Source organism: Crinia signifera, chromosome 1, assembly GCF_055691185.1.
Source record: "Crinia signifera chromosome 1, ASM5569118v1, whole genome shotgun sequence".
NCBI classification, from domain to species: domain Eukaryota; kingdom Metazoa; phylum Chordata; class Amphibia; order Anura; family Myobatrachidae; genus Crinia; species Crinia signifera.
This window is the reverse complement of record NC_139217.1, coordinates 157,004,785-157,026,195: the sequence shown is the minus strand read 5'-3', so window position 1 is coordinate 157,026,195 and position 21,411 is coordinate 157,004,785. Positions and strand designations below refer to the sequence as shown.

Genomic DNA, 21,411 nt, shown 5'->3' with positions numbered 1-21,411 from the left:
ACTGCTGCGAACTTTCATGTACAGTATGTGAGCTTATATATCACAGTAAAAGGGTTTTTATGTTACATAGGGCCTTATTGTAGTTCACTCTTTCTGACAAAATCCTTCTTAGATGGACAAAACCATATGCACTGCAGGTGGGGCAGATGTTACTTGTGCAGAGAGAATTAGATTTGGGTGGGGTTTTACTTCAAAGTGAGATCTATATTGCAGTGTAAAAATAAAGCAGCCAGTATTTTCCCTGCACAGAAACAAAATAACGCACCTAAATCTAATTCTCTCTGCACATTTTACATCTGCCCCCCTGCAGTGTACATGGTTTTGTCCATCTAAGAAGGATTTTGTCAGAAAGAGTGAACTAGAATAAGGCCCATAGTTACATAGTAGTAAAGGCTGAAAAAAGACTTGCGTCCATCTAGTTCAGCCTTGGTTTATTAGCTTAACCCTTGTTTTTATGAAGTGAATACTGATATTTTAATTTTAAAGACAGATTGTTTTTCTTAATTGTACCCCTGGGTGTTTTTTTTTTTTTTTTTTTAAGTTTTCTTGTTTTAGTTGCAAAACTTAACAGCATATGTTAAATAACAACATTTATGGAAGTTCAATGAGGGGATGGGGGGGAGGAGACAGAAAGATAAGACTGGGGGGGTGAGGGAAGGGGGGAATACATCAGGTACATAGTGCAATATCATCATTAAATTAACAATGAGCTACATAACGATCTAAAGGTCGGATACAAGACAAAATGTTTATGGGCTTGTGCTCGGAGATCTGAGGGAGGACAGATTAACAGGATCAACTTGTATGGTGGAGAGACCTATTTTCTCCCTATAAATGGACCACTTAAGCCACTTTGTGCGCATTGAGGGGGCCATTGTGGAACCCCTATAGTCAGTTGTCTCGAAAACATAGTGTTTATGCACCTTAATTGTAATCACTGATATATTGGGGATTTCGGGAGACTTCCATAATTGGGCTAGAGTAGCTTTTGTGGCGATTAGGATGTGTCCCAAAAGGTATTTGTCCTCTTCGGCCATATCCTTGGGGGGGTAGTGAAAAAGCGCCAGTAGAGGGTCCTTTGGGATGTCTGCCCCCAACACCCTTGAGATAAGTAGGAATACCTCGTTCCAAAGTGATTGAATTGCTGGGCAGAGCCAAAAAACATGTAGGAGGTCTCCCACCATTCCACAATTCCTCCAACAGCTAGATGAAACATCAGGCCATATGTGGTGTAAACGCACTGGAGTGTAATACAATCTGTGGATCAATTTATAGAACATTTCTGAATGATTTACACATTTGGATATCTTAAAACACGACTGGAATATCGCTTCCCAAATCTCTTCGTTAAAAGTGTTGGGGAGATCATTTTCCCACTTAATCTGTGCTGGGAACCTCTCTTTCTGCGTTACACTAAGTAGGTGCTGGTACCACCTAGAGATGTTCCCTTTTGTAGATTGGGACGTAAGGAGGAATGATAGAATTTTAGGAAGACCAATCTGAGCTGGATTTTTTGGCAAATATTTCTGCAACCAATTCCGTACCTGAAGGTATTTATAAAAGTCCTGTCTCGGAATATGATATTTTGATTGGAGGTAGGAGAAGGAGGCCACAGTCCCATCTAAAAGCACATCCCGTATGGACTGAAGGCCTAAGTCTCGCCATGTGTTTAACTGTAGGTCTTCGATTGTGAGGGCTATTGTATGTAGGGACAACTGTGGGGCAGGCAGCGCCATATCTCGTGTAGCGGAGATTAGACCATGCCAAGCGACCAAGGTCGCTTGGATCGCTCTGCACCTTTTGGCCTCCCTGACTGCCAAGGCATCTGGCATCCAGGGTAGATCCGCCAAGGAGAAAGGGAGCATAGCGTTACGTTCTATAGATACCCATGGTTTGGGGGCTTCTTGGGTAAACCAGTCCCTAACTTGGGCTAGTATGCACGCCGAGTGGTATTTTTCCAGGTCTGGGTATGCCACTCCCCCAACCCTTTTAGCCAAAACCAGAGTCGACCTAGCTATTCTTGGTCTGGCTCCACCCCAAATGTATTTAGATATTAGACGGTTAAATTTATTACATAGAGTTCTAGGGAAGGGTCTGGGGATTGTACGAAAAAGATACATTAATTTGGGGAGTAAAATCATTTTCGCTGCTGCTACGCGGCCGACCCAGGAAATCTCTTGCATCATCCAGTCCTTGGTAATCTTTTCAAAAGCCCTATATAAAGGGTCAAAATTACAGCCCATTAAGTCCCCTTCTCTGGCAAGGTTCACCCCTAAGTATTTAATCGATTTTGATTGCCATGAATATTTGTATTTTTCTTTTAGGCGTCGAAGGACATCCCCCGACACATTAATTGGCAGGGCTTCAGTCTTAGTCGTATTTAATTTGTAGAAGGAAATGTCTGTGTAGGAATCTAGGATCTGGTGTAAGTGGGAAAGGGACGTTTCAGGTTCAAGCAGGCATAGTAAAATGTCATCAGCGAAAAGGCTGATTTTGTGGGAGATCTCACCTATTTGAGGACCTACAATATGGCGCATGGATCTAATACACTGCGCTAGGGGTTCGATAGCCAATGCAAACATCAACGGCGATAGGGGACAGCCCTGGCGTGTTCCATTAGTAATATTAAAAGAGGCGGAGGAACATCCATTGGTGAACACTGAGGCCGATGGGGCAGAGTATAACGCCAGAATGGATTGTAATATACCTCCCGAAAATCCAAACCTAAGTAGAGCAGCCTTCATGTAGTCCCAGTTTAGCCTGTCAAAGGCTTTTTCCGCGTCTAGGGAAAGAATTAACAATGGTAGGCCTTGCAGTTGACAATATTCCATCAAATTGATGACCCTCCTAGTGTTGTCTGACGCTTGCCTACCTAGTACAAAACCGACCTGGTCTTGATTGATAAGTTTGGGTAGTAACGGCGATATTCTGTTGGCTATCATCTTGGCAAATATTTTAATATCTGTGTTCAATAGAGCAATGGGGCGATAGTTTTGTACAGCTGTGGGCGGTTTGCCTGGCTTCGGTATAGTGACTATTCGAGCCTCCAGCATCTCCTTCGGGAAAGAGGAGGAGTGAGAGGCTTCGTTAAAGACTGGTAAGAGAACTGGGGCAAGGATATGTTTAAACGTTTTGAAGAAGTTAGAGGGGTAGCCGTCCGGGCCTGGGGCTTTATCTGAGGGGAATGAGTCTATGGCCGCTTCGACTTCACTCAGCGTCCAAGGAGAGTGCCCCACAGGACGCCGAGCCAAGAGAGGGAAGATTAAGTTTCTCTAGAAACCTATCTATTTTATCTAAAGTCGGCTGGGGCGTACCAGGGTCGTCTTTTAGATTATACAATTGTGAGTAGTACTCAGCAAAGGTATCAGCTATGGCGTGAGGGTCCACAACTTTAGCACCCCTAGAAGTGTAGATCGCATGTATGCGTTCTTTGGCTTTGCGACCTCTTAGTTTGCGGGCTAATAAGCGGCCTGCTCTATTGCTAAGTGTATAATATCGCTGATTAAGCCTTTGAATATTACGGTGGACTTCTGCGAGGGTAAATGTATTGAGAGTGTCTCGGGCATCAAGGAGTTGTCTAAAAAGGGTTTTATTCTGAGGGTCTGCTTTATGGGCTCTCTCTAATGTAGCTGCTTTTCTTTCAGCCGAGGCTAGGCGTCGATTATACTGCCTCTTTAGTCTGGCTGCTGCCTGAATTGCTGAGCCTCGGATCACTGCCTTCAGTGAACACCAATGTGTGAAAACCGATGTATCTGAGGGGGAGTTGGTTTCCGTATATAGCTCTAACGAATCTGATAGGGCCTGACGAGTGTCCGGGCATGTGAGAAGATGTAAACCCAGTCTCCAGGAGCCCGGGTCAATTGTGGGTCTACTAACGTCCCAACTAAGGAGAAGTGGGGAATGGTCCGACCAGGATAGTGGGAGGATACTAATCTTACTGATTGATGCCAGAGTCTCTCTATCGACCAATGCTATGTCAATCCTAGAGTACGACCTGTGTGCATGAGAATAAAAGGTGTAGTCTCTCACTGATGGGTGCTTGCATCTCCAAGCATCAAATAATACATATTCAGCCAGCAATTGGCGAAACTTAGGGGAGGGGTCTTGCGACCGCGTCTGGTGCAAGATACGGGTAGGGTGTGAGCGGTCAACACTGGGATCGAGGACCATGTTAAAATCCCCTAGTATCATCAAGGCCCCTCTCAGGTGTTGTTGGAGTGTTCTACACAAATTCCTACAGAATGCAATTTGTTTGGCATTTGGCGAGTAGCACGAGACCAAGGTAGTTTCAACATTTTCTAGGTGACCTACCAGTATCAGGAATCTTCCCTCGGGGTCTTCATATTTAGAGGACAACTGAAACGCACAATTCTGAGCTAGAAGTATAGCCACTCCGGCTTTTTTTGTGGGACCATTGGCCGTAAAACAATGGGGATATCTGGAATTAGTAAACTGGGGAGGGTTATGTTTTTGAAAGTGTGTCTCTTGGACCGCTACAATTTGTGCTTTTTGCTTGTGGAAATAATTCAGAGCTACTTTTCTTTTGTAGGGGGAGTTTAGGCCCTTTGCATTTATAGATATAATATTAACCATTTTGCATAATGAAGGCGGCTAACACAACGTTAAAGGATTCAAAGGTATAACTTACTAAACCTGATGTATCAGTAGGTAACATACGTAGAGCAGAAATGGGGAAACATGGGGGGGGTAAAACAAAATGTAGAAACAGAACTAAATCGATCTCTCTTGAGATCCAATCCAGTCGCCATATCAAGGCGGCTGTGTACATTGAATGAGGGGGGTAGTGGCATATCCCCCACCTTCTCATATACATTGATGGGTGAATATAACTCTAAGGGGAGAGGGAAATCAGAACCTCGCATGTATTGCCACCAAAGGGACTTGAATAGTCATTAACTGGGGTGTAAAGTAGCATGCAAAAGTTACTAATCGAACCTCTCAGGTTGAACAAAGAACAATATGAGGTGGCTAATATCTCAACAGGCAAGACCAACAATTACACATATGAGGCAAATTTAGAGACTGAGGAAAGAAAATGCAAGAAATATAAACATTAAAGCAAGACAATGAGCAGGGCCTGCCCCCTAGTTTGCCACAGACCAGTCCTGCTGAAGTCTGCGACTGGGGGGGCCAGCAGATATAGGGTCAGTGATATTCCATGACTGTAGTAACTTCAGACCATCCTCGACGCTATTTATGGAGACGCTGGAGCCTTCGCGGAACACCAATATTTTAGTGGGGAAACCCCATCTGTAGGGAATATTTGCTTTCTGCAGGGCAACCGTGATGGGCTTCAATGACCTGCGTTTCAAGAGCGTCGCGGCAGACAAGTCTCCAAAGAGTTGGATTTCACCAAGGGTTGTAGCCGTATCTGATGATGGTCTGGCAGCTTTAAGCAGTGATTCCTTTGTGTGAAAGTAATGCATCCGTAGCAAGACATCACGAGGGGCATTATCTGGAGCTGCTCTGGATTTAGGCAGTCGGTGGATTCGATCAATGAGCAGGGTTGCGGTGGCATTCTGCGGTAAGAGCCCTTTGAAGATATTCATAGCATAGTCATGTAAGCTACTGTTCGACACAGATTCAGGTATGCCACGTAGCTTGAGGTTATTACGCCGCGATCTGTCTTCCAAGTCCGTTACCTTGTCTCGTAGTGCACGGACTTCCGCCTCAAGTTCACTGTGAGAGTCCGATAAACAATTATGCGACCCCACCACTTCCTCCATCTTAGTCTCCAGATGATTAGTGCGGCCTCCTAGGTCCTCAATCGAATGCTGGCAGGCTTGCAGAGTGGCACGAAATTTAGCGGTAACTTCGTTTTTAAATTGGGACAGGAGTAACTTCATCGTGCCCACAGTCAGGGCGTCACCGTCCCCCACGGAAACCACGGTGGGACCCATGGCTGATGTAGAAAGCGGCGACGCCATGGAGGGCGGGAGTTGTGGGGGTGTGGGAGTAGTGGGGGAGGCCACGTCTTTAGGTCTGGATTGTTGGGGCGACGGTTTGAAGAAGGAGATTTGGGAATTTGGTTTTGGCGTCTTGCTGCGTTTGGACGGCATAACAAATGAGCTGACCGCTATATGTGGAAACTACTAGTGGAACGTTTCATATCAAAAGACCCCACTGTCGTAGGCGAGATTAGGGCATCCCTCTAGTTCTGGGAGAAGGCGGGGGGAGTCATTTGGGCTAGATCAGCATGGAGAGGAGCCCCAGAACTCGGAATGGGCACATATTGTAGTCACCCAGACACGAGACGGCCTACTTTACCAAGCTGATTCTGCTGCAGTAGGTGTCCCTTGTAGGAGTTGTGGTTATTCCTGCTGTTCACCCACAGGGGGCCCCGGGTTGCTAAGGGAGAGGGCGGCAGAGCTAATAATGGTGGAATCTCCCAGCGAGGCAGGAGAGAGAGCCACTGGAGCGGCCAACTATTACCTAAGGTCAGGAATGGGTGCTAATGAAACACCTAAAGTGTCCCCTACACCCAGGCTTCCCTGTCTGTTAAGTGTGGGAGTCTGCCCCACTCAATATGGCCGCCGCCTGCCACCCACTGTGCCCAGCAAATAGGGGCTGAAGAGGGCTTTGCTCCGCTGCTGCTTGTATTATTTAGCCGGCCTGTGGCACAGCACACTAGTGCCCAGTGTCCCGAATAGGCCCCCCCCCCTGGGTGTTTTTAATCAATAAATGTTTGTCCAACCTTATTTTAAACATATTTATTGTTTCTGCCGACACCACCTCACCAGGAAGAGAGTTCCATAGTTTTTTCCTTATAAGGGAACAAAATCTTTTCTCTTCTAATCTAAACGTATGCCCATGTGTCCTAGAGTCCTTCCTTGTATTAAAAAGTGCGCTGGACGGTTCCTTATATTGCCCCCTGATATATTTGGACATGTTAAGCATGTCCCCCCTTAAACGCCTCTTCTCTAGCGTAAACAGTCCCAATTTGTTCAATCTGTCTTCGTAGCTTACATTCTCCATTCCCTTTATTAGTTTTGTTGCTCTTCTTTGGACATTTTCCAGTTCTATGATGTCCTTTTTTATAGCGTGGGGCCCAGAACTGTACTCCATATTCAAGATGTGGTCTAACCAATGCATTAAACAGTGGCATAATTAGTTTTGAGTCCCTAGTTTCTATACCTCTTTTTATACATGCCAGTATTCTATTTGCCTTGTTAGTTGCTATATGACATTGAGCACTGTACCCCAATTTGTTATCTATTAGGACTCCTAAGTCCTTTTCAAGTACTGAATTACCCAATGCCTCCTTGCTTAGAATATAACTAGCACATTGTGTTAAACACCCTCAGTTTCTGCTGATGCAGTGAGTTTATATGTATTAACTGAATTTCATTGCGGAGAAAAAAGACTATTTAATTCAGTAGCCCTTCCCCGCTCTCCACGGTAATTAGCTGAGACTGCAGCTAATTGAACAAGCCCCAAAATGTTGAATGATTTTCCAGAGAATGGGGCAGATGCAGGGGCGTAGCGCCAATTTTTGCGCCCCCCCCCCCCCCCCCGCGGGATAATTTCGGAGCCCCCCCCTCCCTAAATTTAGCGCTGCCTCAGGCTCCCCGTTCTTACCCTGCCTCCCCCGCCGCGTCTGTATTCCGCCGGGAGTCAGGACCGCATATCTACTAATCTGCGTCCCGGTGCCTGGCTCCTAAAGTCAAATGTCCATTACAAAATGGCTGCCTCCTTACAGCAGACCATTTGGAGGCGACCATTTTGTAATGGACTCATATGGAGCCAGGCGCCGGGATGCAGAGTAGTTGATATGCGGTCCCGACTCCCTGCGGAATACAGACGCGGCGGGGGAGGCAGGGGCCGGGCACAGTAAGGAGAGGGGTGGAGGGCAGTTACCGGTGCCAGCATCCGGCGCCCACGCAGCCCCCGCTCCCCCAAGCAGCAGCGGGGGCTGCCTTACGATATCTACGTCACTGGGCAGATGTATTAAGCCTGGTGAAGTGATAAAGATGATTATGCACCAGTCAATCAACTCCTGTTATTTTTTGAACACAGCTGATTGGCTGGTGCGCTTCCACTTTATTTCCACTTTATCACTTCACCAGGCTTAATACATCTGCGATATAATATTTTTAATACAGTTCTACCTTGGATACAAATCACCTGTTTTTATACAAAGATGCACAGCTTTCATATCATTTTCTGTAAGTCATTTAAGGATACTATATAAAATGTAGATAAGTGTTAAAACCCTTTTTGGCTAGTTCCCAAATAGACCATCATGAAGCTCTGGGTTAATTGATTACCTTTGATTTGTTTTTACAGTATCTCTTTATACCTTATCAATAGAAGCCAGTATATGGTACATCTGTTTGGATAACTCTCATATTCAGAGTCCTAATAACTATAAGCACATGATGAAGTGATGGAGCAGCATTAGGGGAAAATGGGAAAACTGACACCATGGTACATTACCCTGTACTGCTTACACCAGAAGGAAAATTACATGATATGGATAAATGATTTTTGAGGAACGTATTGTCAGTACTGTCAGTCCATTTTTTAAACAATGATATACCATGGACCATTGGCTTGTGTGTACAGCTGAAATGTTTGTGAATGACATAATTTACAGACATATTGGCTGTGCATGTTCGCAAATCCTGGCACTATATCTTGCAGATATATCCAGGGACAGCAGGAGAGGTGGGATTGTTGCAGTTCAGGCTTGTCTGAGGGGAACAATGGGGTCATGGTTCAGTCAGAGAGGTGAAGCAATGCTCCCCTTTTTGCATACACATTCTAAATAGTGACAACGGGCCTGATTCAGACCTGTTAGCAAGGCTGCAATTATTGCAGACAGACAAAACCATCAGCACTGCGGGGGGGGGGAGGGGGAGACCTAACATGTGCAGTGAGAGTTAGATTTGAGGGAGTTATTTTGTCTCTGTGCAGTATAATACTGGCGGCTTTATTCTTACACTGCAATATTTTTATATATATATATATATATATATATATATATATCAGCTTGAACACACCCCACCCAAATCTATCTCTCTCTGCACATGTTACATCTGCCCCACCTGCAATGGCTGTGGTTTTGTCCATTTGCAAAAATTGTAGCCTTGCTAATCGGTCTGAATTAGGCCCAATATGCCAAGCAGGGCATTGCCTTCCCCGCTATTATTAACCACACCCCCTGTCTAGGGACCTGTCTAATGCCTTGGTTAATAATGTTTTGAATTCCTTCTGAACCTTGACAGGGCTCTATCAAACTTTAACCTCAAGCACATTGACAAAAGAATCTCTTCATATCCTGCTTAACCATTTATACCCCAATGAAGAATCAAAAGTTATCAATGACCTTTGCCATCTTTTACTTCTGGAAATTGATAAGGATAAAAAAGGTAAGTGTTTATTACCTAATATTACCTAATATGATGAAAAATGTATGAAAAAATATAAGATATTGTCACTTTAACCAAATAACTGCTCGAAACAGTAGTGGGTCTGACTATGATTGTTGTTTGAAAAGAAGGCAAAAAATGCAATTAATTGAGCAAAACCATGCTGCGGAGCAGATGTGACATGTGCAGAGAGAGAGTTAGATTTAGGTTGGATGTGTTCAAACTGAAATCTAAGTTGCAGTGTAAAAATAAAGCTGTCTACTATTTGTGAGCTACACACAAAAGCAGCCAGTATTTACCCTGCATAGAAAAATATAAATGTGTTTGCTCCCCTTTCATGGCAACATGTGGCCTGATTCAGACCTGTTTGCTAGGCTGCGTATACTCGCAGCCTAGCAAACAGATAAGCGCCGCCCAGTGGCGTGTGGTGGGGTGAGGCAGGTGAGGCACAGCCTTTCCTGTCATACTAAAGTACAGTATATGCTGGAGTTTTGAGTTTATATAGTATGTCAAAAATACAAAGAATATATATAAAAAATCTTATCTTTATTATTGTAATAATTTTTAAAGACAAAACTCTGGAGTAAAAAGTCTATGGCAGGTGAGGCAGTGCCTCACCTGGCTACCTTTTCTGCACACCTCTTACTAAAACTCAGGGAATCTCCAGCAGTATATACTGCGGCACTTGTGTATAATGCCAGCATGTACCCCATGGCTCATAAATTGTATCCAAATCTGGCTCTGGTACTTGCCAGGGACTCCTCAGCCATTTACCTCACCGCACGTCCCTGGCGCCACCCCACCGCATGCAATGGAATGTGTTCACGATCTCACATTCGGCCACCTGGACAAAAAAATTATTTGCTGGTCGCTGAGATATCAATTGATATTTTCTCCGTTAATGGATAAAAGTAAGTCTATAATTACTATCCTGGATGGAGATGCCTAAAAACGGGCGGGCGCTGACCTCATGTGACATCAGTCGCCCAGGGGAATGCCCAGAGTTTTTATTAGGAAGCCCATAAAATGCTAGGCATACCCCTTCTTTTAGTGTGTGGGTGTACCTGTGAGTAGTACTTTTGTCTGTGTGACCCACCCCTCCCCCTTGTGTCGTGTCTCTCCTCCCTATTTCTCCTTCCTTAGAGCCAGCAGCTGGGAGAAACACATCTCTCAGCAGCCCCCTACCTAGAGGGAAAGATGGTAGTGTCTAGATCCCCTTCAGTTTTGTAAATTTTCCAATCATGCACTGGGTCCACGTATACCAGGAGGGGGGGAATAAATCTGTGGCTCGCGTAGCGAGCCACCGTGCCCGAAGCGTGCGAGCATAGCGAGCCCACAAGGGTACAATGCAGCTAAAGCAAAACAAAATAACCTACACCTATGTGAATTACAGATAAAATACAAAACGTTGTGAGGGCATCTAACAACTTCCGCCCATACCGAACGTCACATCCTGTAAACAAAACTGAAGGGGATCTAGTCTCTACCCAGGGAAGATGGAGGAGTGACCACCAGAGAGATGAGTTTCTGCTTTATTTTTTTCACACTCTATAGGGTTTTCAGTGGTGAAAACCCAGCAACCATTTTTTTAGAAATTGGATGCCATGGTTTTCGGGAGCACACATGCCCGCAATAATCCAAAACCAGGTGCGAGGTCCCCAGTGTTTTGCTCCCAATTAAATTCACTCCTAGAATTGTATGCAAGTCCATTTGCTCTACTTTTAGAGGGGTCCTGACTTGAGTGTTCCAATTGCAGCCCCTTGCAAAGGTTGTTTAGTAACATGAATGTGCATTAGCAATAAAAGAGTGAAAGTGCAAGCTAAGCTTGAGATGTGTATTTAGAAACAAAACCAAAACAAAACCTATTCATTCCAGAAGTTTACTACAAACCAACTGACATTTATGCTAGACAAGGGTCCAGGTGTGTCTTTTTCACTTCACCGTCTGCATTATTATCTTGCTATTTATTATCCTTTTGTATATGTACTCATTTTGTGATGTGTGATGTATATTCCCAACCATTTTTTTCTGTAGTGCCCTTGACCTTTGTATCACTGAGTCATAAACCCTGCCCCCTGCCTTCTTGTGGATCATCTAAGGCAGTACAGATGGTGTAATTTTTAGCATTACTGCCTCACAACACCGAGGTCATGGGTTTGATTCCCACAATGGCCTAACTGACTGAGTTTGTATATTCTCCTCATGTTTGGGTGGGTTTCCTCCGGGTACTCCAGTTTCCTCCCACAATCCAAAAATATACTGGCAGGTTTATTGTCTCCCCAAAAAATTAACCCTAGAATTAATTTGTGTGCGTGTACATATGGTAGGGAATATAGATTGTAAGCACCACTGGGGCAGGGACTGATGTGACTGTCCAAATATTCTCTGTAAAGCAATGCGGGGTATGTATGCGCTATATAAGAAACTGTTTATAAATAATAATAAATCATCATCTTCTTATGTATGATTTGGGTTGAACGTCTTTTTCAACCTTAATTACTATCATTATATCATTATATCAAGTGACGCATTATAATACAACAAAGCATAAATGGCAGCAGCGGCGTAACTATAGCACCGCAGCCCCCGCCACCGCGGGGAATGCGCTGTGCATGTGGGGGCGCCGGGGGCTGCGGTGCTATAGTTAAACCCCCCCCCAATCCCCCGCAGACTTACCTATCTCGCTGGTCCCGGCGGCTCTGTTCTTCTGCTGAGGACCACCACAAAATGTCCGCCCCCATATAGCACAGTTCTCTGAAACTGTCTGCTGTATGGGGGCGGCCATTTTGTGGTGGTCCTCAGCAGAAGAACGGAGCCGCCGGGACCAGCGCGATAGGTAAGGCTGTGGGGGATTGGGGGGGTTTGCATGGGCGGCGGAGCGGCAGGGCAGGGGGGTAGGGGTGCTTGGCGGGGCGGCGGCGGGGGGCGCCCCCCCCCCCCCCCAAAACGTAGCTACTCCACTGAATGGCAGGAAACTACAGAGATTAAGAAAGTAGTTTTTAACAGAAAAAAAAGTTAAACACATCACGTGCTCTGTTTCTGCAAATCTAATTTATATCTATATTCTGTTGACCCCAGCATAAATCATGCACTTTTCCTGGCAGCACCATGTCATGTTCCCAGAAGAAGAAAGTAGTGTTTAATGCAGCAAGCCTAGATCTTGTGACCTGTCATGAAGATATGATGTAGATTTATTTCAACTTTGAGCCTCTACTAGATAAAATTCCTGCAGAGATGGTTTCACCACCCGCTGTGGTCGTTACACCAGTGGAGCTAGATTACTGTTAACAAATGTTTGAGCTGAATGCACATTATGTACTAAGTTATTACATAAATGACATGAGGGAGAAAGCCATAAAACATTGGTGTTATGCCTGTGCTGTCCTGGTGGCCAGTATGAAAAATAAGCCAGTTAAGATAATTAGTTTTCATTTTCTATAAAAAAAAATAAAAAAAATGTATTAAATTTGTGATAGGTATTCATTTCAGTCGAACAAAATGCACTATGTAGTTAGAATTTTATTACCACAAGTCATATAATAATATGATGTAGGCTGAGCAAGGTCATTATAATGAAGCAAGCCTGGTGATGCCTGGAAGTGTCTAAAGGTTGGGGAGATGTACTAAGCCTTGGAGAATGATAAAGTGGAGACAGATAAAGGGCAAGAGAATCAGCTCCTACTTGCCAGGTTACAGGCTGTGCTTAAAAAATGCAGGTGCTGATTAGTTGGTAATTTGCGCCAAATGTAAAGCCTCATCAAGTGATACAATGGAGAGGGATTATTGGCAGGATGCACTATAAACTGAAAATGATTTTTTTGTATGTAGTTTCCAATCCCCTCCGTTGGGGCACCGCTGTGGAGGGAATCACCAGCAAAAACATATGGGCTTCTCTTCACAGTGCTGTAAGAGGGATACATCCCAGCATGCCCTGCGGCTGGCGCCGTCACTCTGCGCATGCACAGACCCAGAAGTCCAGCACCAGAGCTGCATCGCAAAGGAGAGCTCTCATCGCAAGAGCTGCCTTTGCATTAATAATCGCATATCTTAGTGCATATGCGATTATTATGAATGCGGTAAGCGGCGATGTCCGACTAAGAAGGGCGGCGGACATTAGCGCATCCCCCAAGAGTGATAAAGTACAAACCAATCAGTCCCTAACTGCCCTGTTACAGGCTGGGTTTGACCAATGACAGGCTGAATGGCTGGTCCTTTGTCACTTTTTATCACCCTCCACTTTATCACTTGTTAAACTCTTTACTTTTTCACTCTCCAAGAGTTAGTACATCTGCCCCGCAGTTACAGAAGATAGTACTAAAAGTCTAAATCTACTTGAGTTAAAACCATAAGTGGAAATTATTTGCACATACTGGGGTATATTCAATGCCGATCAGGAGAGCTATGACGGCCTATTGCTTGCCATCATAGCCCGCCCTCAATATTCAACTCACCCCCTGCACTTGCCGTTTCCACCTCGCTATTTCTAAAAAGTAATGTGGAAACGCCGAGTGCGGACGTCAAAACAGCGAGGCTGGCAGCTAAATGCAACAGGCTTGCTGCATTAGCCGCCCTCACTGTTCGGGGGAATCTTCGCCATCCTCTGACAGGGCGAGCAGGCGGCGAGGGGGTTAAACAACTAGGATGGCTTATTTTCAGTGATCCTCACCGAAAACAAGACGTCCTCGCCATAAAGAACCCTCGCCGGCTGCATTGAATACACCCCACTGTATATAACTTTCTAATGTAACAAAACCTTTTATTCTTGTGTTATATTTACTTAGTTATTACTTGCAGGTGCCATTGATGAAGATCAATTTGTGGCATGGGTTGATGGTATGCCTCACACGCAGGTTTCATCAATACTGAACTTCTCGTTATTGCCACCAAATGTGACATCAGAGGCTGAAAAAGTACCTTCCATTCCAGTGAGTACAGCTAGATACCAAAATAATTCATTCATGTGTCAGTTTTAAATGTGAAGGCCATACAATCATATTGCATAATTAGTCTGCCACGGGGTTAGCATATAGAACAGTGTCTAAATAATACTGTTTTTAAAATGTAGCTTTCAGAAATGACCAGAAAAAGTATTGTCCTTTTATGACGTGAGATAGTGATATACTGTATATATATATATATATATATATATATATATATATATATATATATATATATATATATATATATATATATATATATATATATATATATATATATATATATATATATATATATATATATATATAGCAGGGAGTGGGGTTGGAGGCACTCGCAGGATTTCTCAGAAATAAACACACAGACCCAAAGTCTGGCAGCAACGTTTCGGTCAGTTTATTGACCTTTGTCAAGCTATATATATATATATTTTAGACAGCACTCTAGATTCCTGACAACTAAGGTATAATAAATAACACCAAACTAGTAAGATATGGTCAACTTTTCAGGTTGTAAAGGCCCCCATACACTGTGCGATTTGGGCCCGATTCGGATGGATCGGGCAGTGAAATCGGCCCAAATCGTATGTTTAGACATGCCATCCGACCCGATGCACGGTCCCGTGCGCATCGGGTCGGGCGGTCGGACGGGCTGCACATAAGATTTGGTAAATCGTATGTGCAGCCTGGAGGTGGGCAGGGGATGCGGCGTATGGGGAGCTCAGCTGATTCAAAGGGCAGGGGAGGCGCACTGACCTGGGCGGTGATCGCCGCAAGCAGGGAGCCGGTGATCCGGGGCAGTGAACGCAGTGATGGGCACCCTGTAGCGTGGGGGAAGCCGGACAGCAGCGGGCGCACATAGAAATGAATGGCCTGTCAGTGATTGGCTGAGAGCTCTCTGTCAGAGAGCTCTCAGCCAATCACTGGCTGGCCATTCATTTCTGTGTGTTTTTTCTATGTGCGCCCGCTGCTGCCCGGCTTCCCCTACGCTACCCTGCAATGTGGTCCCCTAGCAGCCAGTGAGTAAACTGGCTCTGCGTTTGGCTCCCCGGGAGTTGTCAGTAGATTAGGTCCGACTTGTCCTTACACCCTTTATCAAGACAGATTATTTTCTGATCCTCAAATTGATAGACAATGATAGACAATGGTATAATCAGAATTGGTGTAATAGGAAATAAAACATAAAATGCCAATGCATGTAATGTTTTCTGTCTCTTTTAAGACCAGCAGAGATTTAGATAACAGTTGGGGAATACGGGATAACCAGCTTCAGCAGATTGCGTTCCTAATGGCAAAAAGGAAGAGAGACTGGCAACTTCTAGCAAATCAACTGGGGTTCTTAGAGAAAGATTGTATGTTTTTTGAACAGAACCATTCTGAAACTAAAGATAAGGTATTTGAAACTTACATGTATGCAAATGTTAAACCAAAAAATCCCCAGAAAGATATTAATCTATCCTATTTCAATCATAGTTAGGGGGTGATTCCATACTGATCGGTCCACAGCATATTCACGCTGGGGACCTATGGTTCGGTTCTGGGCATGTGCGTGTTTACGCATGTGCAGGGCCGCTTTTCAAAAGCCAGACATGGCGGGACCTCTAATTTACAGGGTCTAGGGGATGTAGCTATTATAAGGGCCTGAAGGCAATTATTATTCCTTTTTTGTCTTATTTTTTTTTTATTTGAATTACTGCTTCTGTTCCGGGTTGGTGCAGTGAATGTACTGGGAGGAAAGAGGGAGGCTAAGCTGCTTGTTCTACAGAATCCATAAGTGTGGCTGTGCCTGCAGCAGTGGTCATGGCACTGTACAAGCACAATCAGTGCACATCCATTATCTAGCCCTGGTACCGCTACACTACTGCAGATGCAGCCACAATTACGGATTCTGTAGAACAAGTGGCTTCCCTCCTCATGTCTGCCTCCCAGTAAGTACACTGCAGGCCCTGAATCTGGTGAGGCAGCACTAATTAAAAAAATAATATCTTGTTTTTAGGGTGCAGTGCGATTGCCTTTGGGGCCTCCCCGAAGCATTAGGCCCCATAGATCATTATGTCCCCAGTGTCTAGGTCAACAGTCAATGGGTCGAGAGACAGAAGTTTGACACAAGAAAGTGGTGGACATGCATTGGATCGACATTTAAAAGTGTCTACATGAGTTTTTTTTTTTTTAAATGGGGGTCTATGTTGACATGGACAATGTATTACTGTCCCCTTGCATGGCTCACTATGCTCGTCATTGATGGGGCACTATTATATTCTCCCTCTATGCCCACTGGGATGGCAACGTGTGAACAAGTCATTAAAAAAAAATCATGAAAAACTGGGGGGGGGGGGGGGGTTGTGTGACTCTTTTGCTTCCTGTTTGCATCTTAACAAATACATATTTGCTATTCTCAGGATACTGCACCCACAATTTACTTACTGTCCTCTACTTTATGTACTTTATAAAATGCTTACTTAAGTAAATCTAGCATCTAATTTATATTCACAATCACCAATTATCTAATTTGGAACAACTTGTTCTTACTCCTAGATCCTAGATATGCTGCAGGTGTGGAGGAACGCTCATGGGAAGCAGGCCAAGTCCCAGACTCTACAGAACGCACTGAAACAAACCCACAACAGTGACATTGCCAATGAGACCTTCAATCTCAATTTTTAAACATTGTAGACCTGATTAGCCTTAATGATGGACAATGACACATCCGCATCTCCAGTAAATCACAATATTTTTGAATTTCACCAGAATTAATACATTTCTGCATATAAATCTGTATGTTTTCAGGATACTTTTTAAGAATAATCAGTTTTCGTCATTATTATAATAATTAACTGCACTGCATGGAACTAACAAATGATGGAATATTTGAACTTTTTTATTTACCTCTGTGAAAATTCCGTCAGCATGAAGGCCTAACATTTATGATGTACCTGCTATTTTTGAAAAACCCTAAAATCAATGGTACAGCTTCAATGGAAGAATGACTGGAGTGTAAAACTTGCTTACAGATGCCTTGGGCGCTATTTATACTAGTGCTGGTGTGAGCAGACGTTCCTGTGACAGCGAATTTATCAGAGCTGGACCAGGACTATATTTCAGTGCTGGCAGGCCCAAACAAAAAACATACAGAACTAAAAACTCAATGAATCAAGACATTTTGTGGTAATTCTTAGGATATAAACAGTTTTTTTTCACTATATTAGTCATTGACAGCCTTTCACAATCAATTGGGTAATTTGGTTACTGAAGAACTGTTTGTGATGCCCATAATTTGCCTTGGTGCAAATGTTGGAAAACTAGCTAAAGCACCATGAATACTGTATGCCTCCAAATCATAGAGTTAACTTATACTTCTACCATAATGCTCACTGGTCTTTATTCAAAGTTGCACACAAAAGATACACAATACACATGGCAAAATACAAATGGACCTGTACACAGGTAGCAAGATCTTAGAGGAAGTTTGGTAGTTTCTCTTATGAGGAAACATTGGTGATCTCTTAATTAAGATGCTTAGAATTATTTTTAACTGCAATGCTTAGACCGATTTTGACTTGCTTTTATATTAGACTAGCTGAGGTTCCTGGCGTTGCTCGGGTTTGGTTGTGCAATAAGAATTACTTGAACTTTATCCATGTCTTGTTTTAAGCTTGGCAGCTCTTCCAACAGACCCAGGAGGTAGCTGCCTAGTGTCATCTGAAGTTCTCATCCAAATCCATCCTGTGGAAGGCCCTGAACATGCCCCCCATGCCCATGGTGTGCCCAGCATACACCTCTCTGTGGTTGGCTACCGGATCTGACCCCAATTTTTTCTTAAACCCCATGTCCTCTTCCCCCTCTATGTTATGCAACTTTGCCATATCTTGCTTCCCTGACCCACTTTGTGTAGTGGCCGGAACCTCATGAGGACTGGATTGGGGGTCTTAGTGGCCGTGAACTTGGACCCAATAAGGCCACCTCCCGTTGGTTTCGTCCAAAACGGTCCAACAGTGACCGAATGCATACCAGACCCATGGTGTGCCTGGCATACACCTCTCTGGTTGGCTCCAGGATCTCATTTGATTGATTTAACAGGACTTTCCACTGGTTATTATGTTAAAATATAACTGGACTCACAATCAGGCCAAATATGTGAAAGAGGTGAATTATATGCTTTCTACTGCTGCCTATCACCATACCCCTCCTAGAATACCAAGTACATTGTCTAACTTCTGATGAAGTATACTGAGTAAATTTAATGTAACTTCTTCCAAACAGCATACGGATTGCTTGCTAGGTGTTGTCAAGTTTAGACAGCCACTGGGAGACTTGATGCTGTAATTACATCAAAACTTCTTAGTGGTAAATTATCAGAAAAATAGAGACAGCATACGTTTATAGAAATACATTCAGCATATTAAATGGTGTGAAAATGAAGATTATATCATTCTTCATCCTCCTAGTGAAACCACATCTTCAACATATCAACAATGAAAGCTTCTAGAGACACGAATCCTTCTGATGCTGACAGTGACAATGTAGCTCATTATGGACCCTTGATGGGAGTAAAGCATAAAAGCTGCATCTGGACAAACCATGCTGAAATGCAAGGGATGTCATTTATATTCAGGGTAAATAGTGGTACCTGCAGTGCCACATTGTTTGTACAGGTGCCCAGTTACATGGGGGGTTGTTGCTTTTTTTCGCACCTCAGAATCAAACTAAACTGTTTATTGTAATTGTAAAATCATTACAGGACAATTGAATCGTTTCTACTTTATTGAGGTACATGGCGCAGATGTTAAGCAGATGTGTTACGTATTTGTGGAGGAGTATTACTTCAGGCCAGGTGTGAAATCATGTGTATATGTATATACATAAATACCAGTGGTGGCTCCTACCTTAGTGCAGGAGGTGGCTGCCAGTAGCCATGATGCCAAACGCCCTCCGCTGTTGTGGATGGATGAGGATTACGCAAGACTGCACAGACTGAAAAAATTATTCAATAGTAAGTTAAAGTTGGAACTCCCTTCCCCACACAGTTTGAAAGACCCCGCACTCGAGAATTATTCAAAAACAGACTCAAGACTTTCCTGTTTACTCAAGCATTTCCATAAATCCTCTGAGTATAGTTTATGAAAAGCTTTCCTGTACTTTATTTTTCCTGTACTGTATTGCATTAATTCTATCTGTTTAGCGCCTTAGGGAAAATTTACTAAGCCGGCTGAATGCAGCCTATCCCTGTACGAACGGGATCGACCAGATACGACCTGAAATTACGAATGAAGAATACAACAAATTTACAAAGCTGTGGTATTCTTCACATTCGTATTTTCCGATGTCATAGCCGTTCGTGCCCGATTGTATATGTTACAGGTCAGATACGTATTTAGCGGTCGTATATATGGCTGCCAAATGCTTATGAAGTGGCAGCATTGCACGGATCAGTGTGATCCGTGCTATGCTGTTCAGTGTAAAAAAAAATAATAAACAAATAATTGGCTAGAACCAGCCCAGGGCTTTAAAAATCCGGTCTTGGTTTTAGAAATTCAGGGACCACAAATAATTAAAAAATGAATGTTTTATTTATGATTATGTTAATTTGTCCAATTACATTTGAGTCCCTAATAACAGTACTGTGTCTATACATAGCTTCAATTCCTGAAAGTTTCATGTTATTTTTTTTTTAATTCTGTACATTTTTATTGATTTTTTTGTTGCTTACACAAATACAAAGAAAAGCAAGCAACAAATACAAAAAATATTAACAACGGTGAACGTCTCAGTGTGGTTTTTACAGGACTAGAATGATCAACCAGTACAGCGATAATAGTAAATACAGGAAGCATATAAATGTAATTGTGTGGCATCCCAGAATTGGGGTACTCCCTTTTTGGTGCCACAGAATCATTGGTGGCCAGATCTGTCTAAAAAATACACAGGATTTCGGGGGGTTGCTAGGCAACCACCCCGCAGCAGCAAGGAGGACAGCAGGGACTTTAGGACCCAGCAAGGTGCTGGGAGAAGCAGGAAGTTAGAGACCTGCCTGTTGCTGGGGCAGATTGGAGTGTAACAAGTGTGCTGTGTGCAGTGAGAGGAACCAGGAAGGCAGTCGGTGAGCAGTGTGCCTGAGAGTAAGGAGGAGTAAGCAGCGCGTTACGCTGGGCGTGCTGAGGAGAGTGGTGAAGAGTGGAGCAGAGGCAGGACAGAGCAGCCAGATAGAGACCTCTGCAGCAGCTTCCCAGTGGTGATTGATGGTCGGGAGAGAGGGAGAGAGAGCCTGCAGCCCACACTCGTGTAGAGGCGTCCCCGCACAGCAGGACACCCACAGATCCTGTGTGTCCCCAGAAAGCCCTGACAGGAGTCAGCGTCCGCTCGCCATGCTTCGGGCTCGGTGGCTCGCTGCGCTCGCCACACTTTCTATTCTCAACTCCGACGTGGATAGTGGGGGTATGAAAAGGTCGTAGGATGCGTACCGCCGCCCCTCGCGGGCTCGCTGCACTCGCCGCGCTTCGGGTTGGCGTTGATAGTGGGGGTGGTCCAGTGTGAAAAATGACATTTGGGGTGCATTTTACATGATTTCAACTCATGTCCATAATTTCAGTAAAAAATTACATCGCATCGCATCAGATTGCATGCGATCTCATGCGATGCGATGCGATTTTTCCATATACGATGCCCATCGTGGGAGCCGTGATTCTACACAAGTACCCCCAAAGGAAGACGAGAAGGCCGAAGCCCAGTCCAAGGAAGAGAGGCCTGGAAGCGAGTATGAGTACACAACGATTTCGAGTGAAAAATTCCTATTCTTGATGCAACAGGCCATCAACAGGTCCAAGAAAAGGCAGAGAGAGGAAGCACGTGCTCAATGTCGACCACACGCAGTGATTTAAGGTGCAGTCGAAGAATACTGTTGAAGAATGGGAGAGAAGACTTGCCTGAGGTGGAGGGGCAGGGAACCCAGGGGGGACATGCCTCTGCACAACCCAGGCCCCATAGTTAACAGGTTTTTACACGGCTTAGGTAACCCGCCCTGAATGTAATTGTAAATGCTTTAATGTATAGATGTAAGGCAGAAATGTAGAAATGTTTTACAGTTTATA

At 44.1% G+C, this 21,411-nt stretch overlaps 1 protein-coding gene across 3 annotated transcripts in view; it reads left to right on the top strand.

Annotated features, from left to right (window-relative positions):
• LOC146063127 (uncharacterized) overlaps positions 1-19,990 on the top strand; it is a 318,067-nt gene extending 298,077 nt beyond the window's left edge. For all 3 annotated transcript variants that reach the window (XM_083175177.1, XM_083175158.1, XM_083175168.1), the window contains 4 exons: positions 9,249-9,392; positions 14,187-14,317; positions 15,549-15,719; positions 16,862-19,990. In XM_083175177.1, the coding sequence (XP_083031303.1) occupies positions 9,249-9,392; positions 14,187-14,317; positions 15,549-15,719; positions 16,862-16,990 (575 nt within the window). In that variant the 3' untranslated portion in view covers positions 16,991-19,990. The remainder of the gene's footprint in view (positions 1-9,248; positions 9,393-14,186; positions 14,318-15,548; positions 15,720-16,861) is intronic.
• The last annotated feature ends 1,421 nt before the right edge of the window (positions 19,991-21,411 follow it).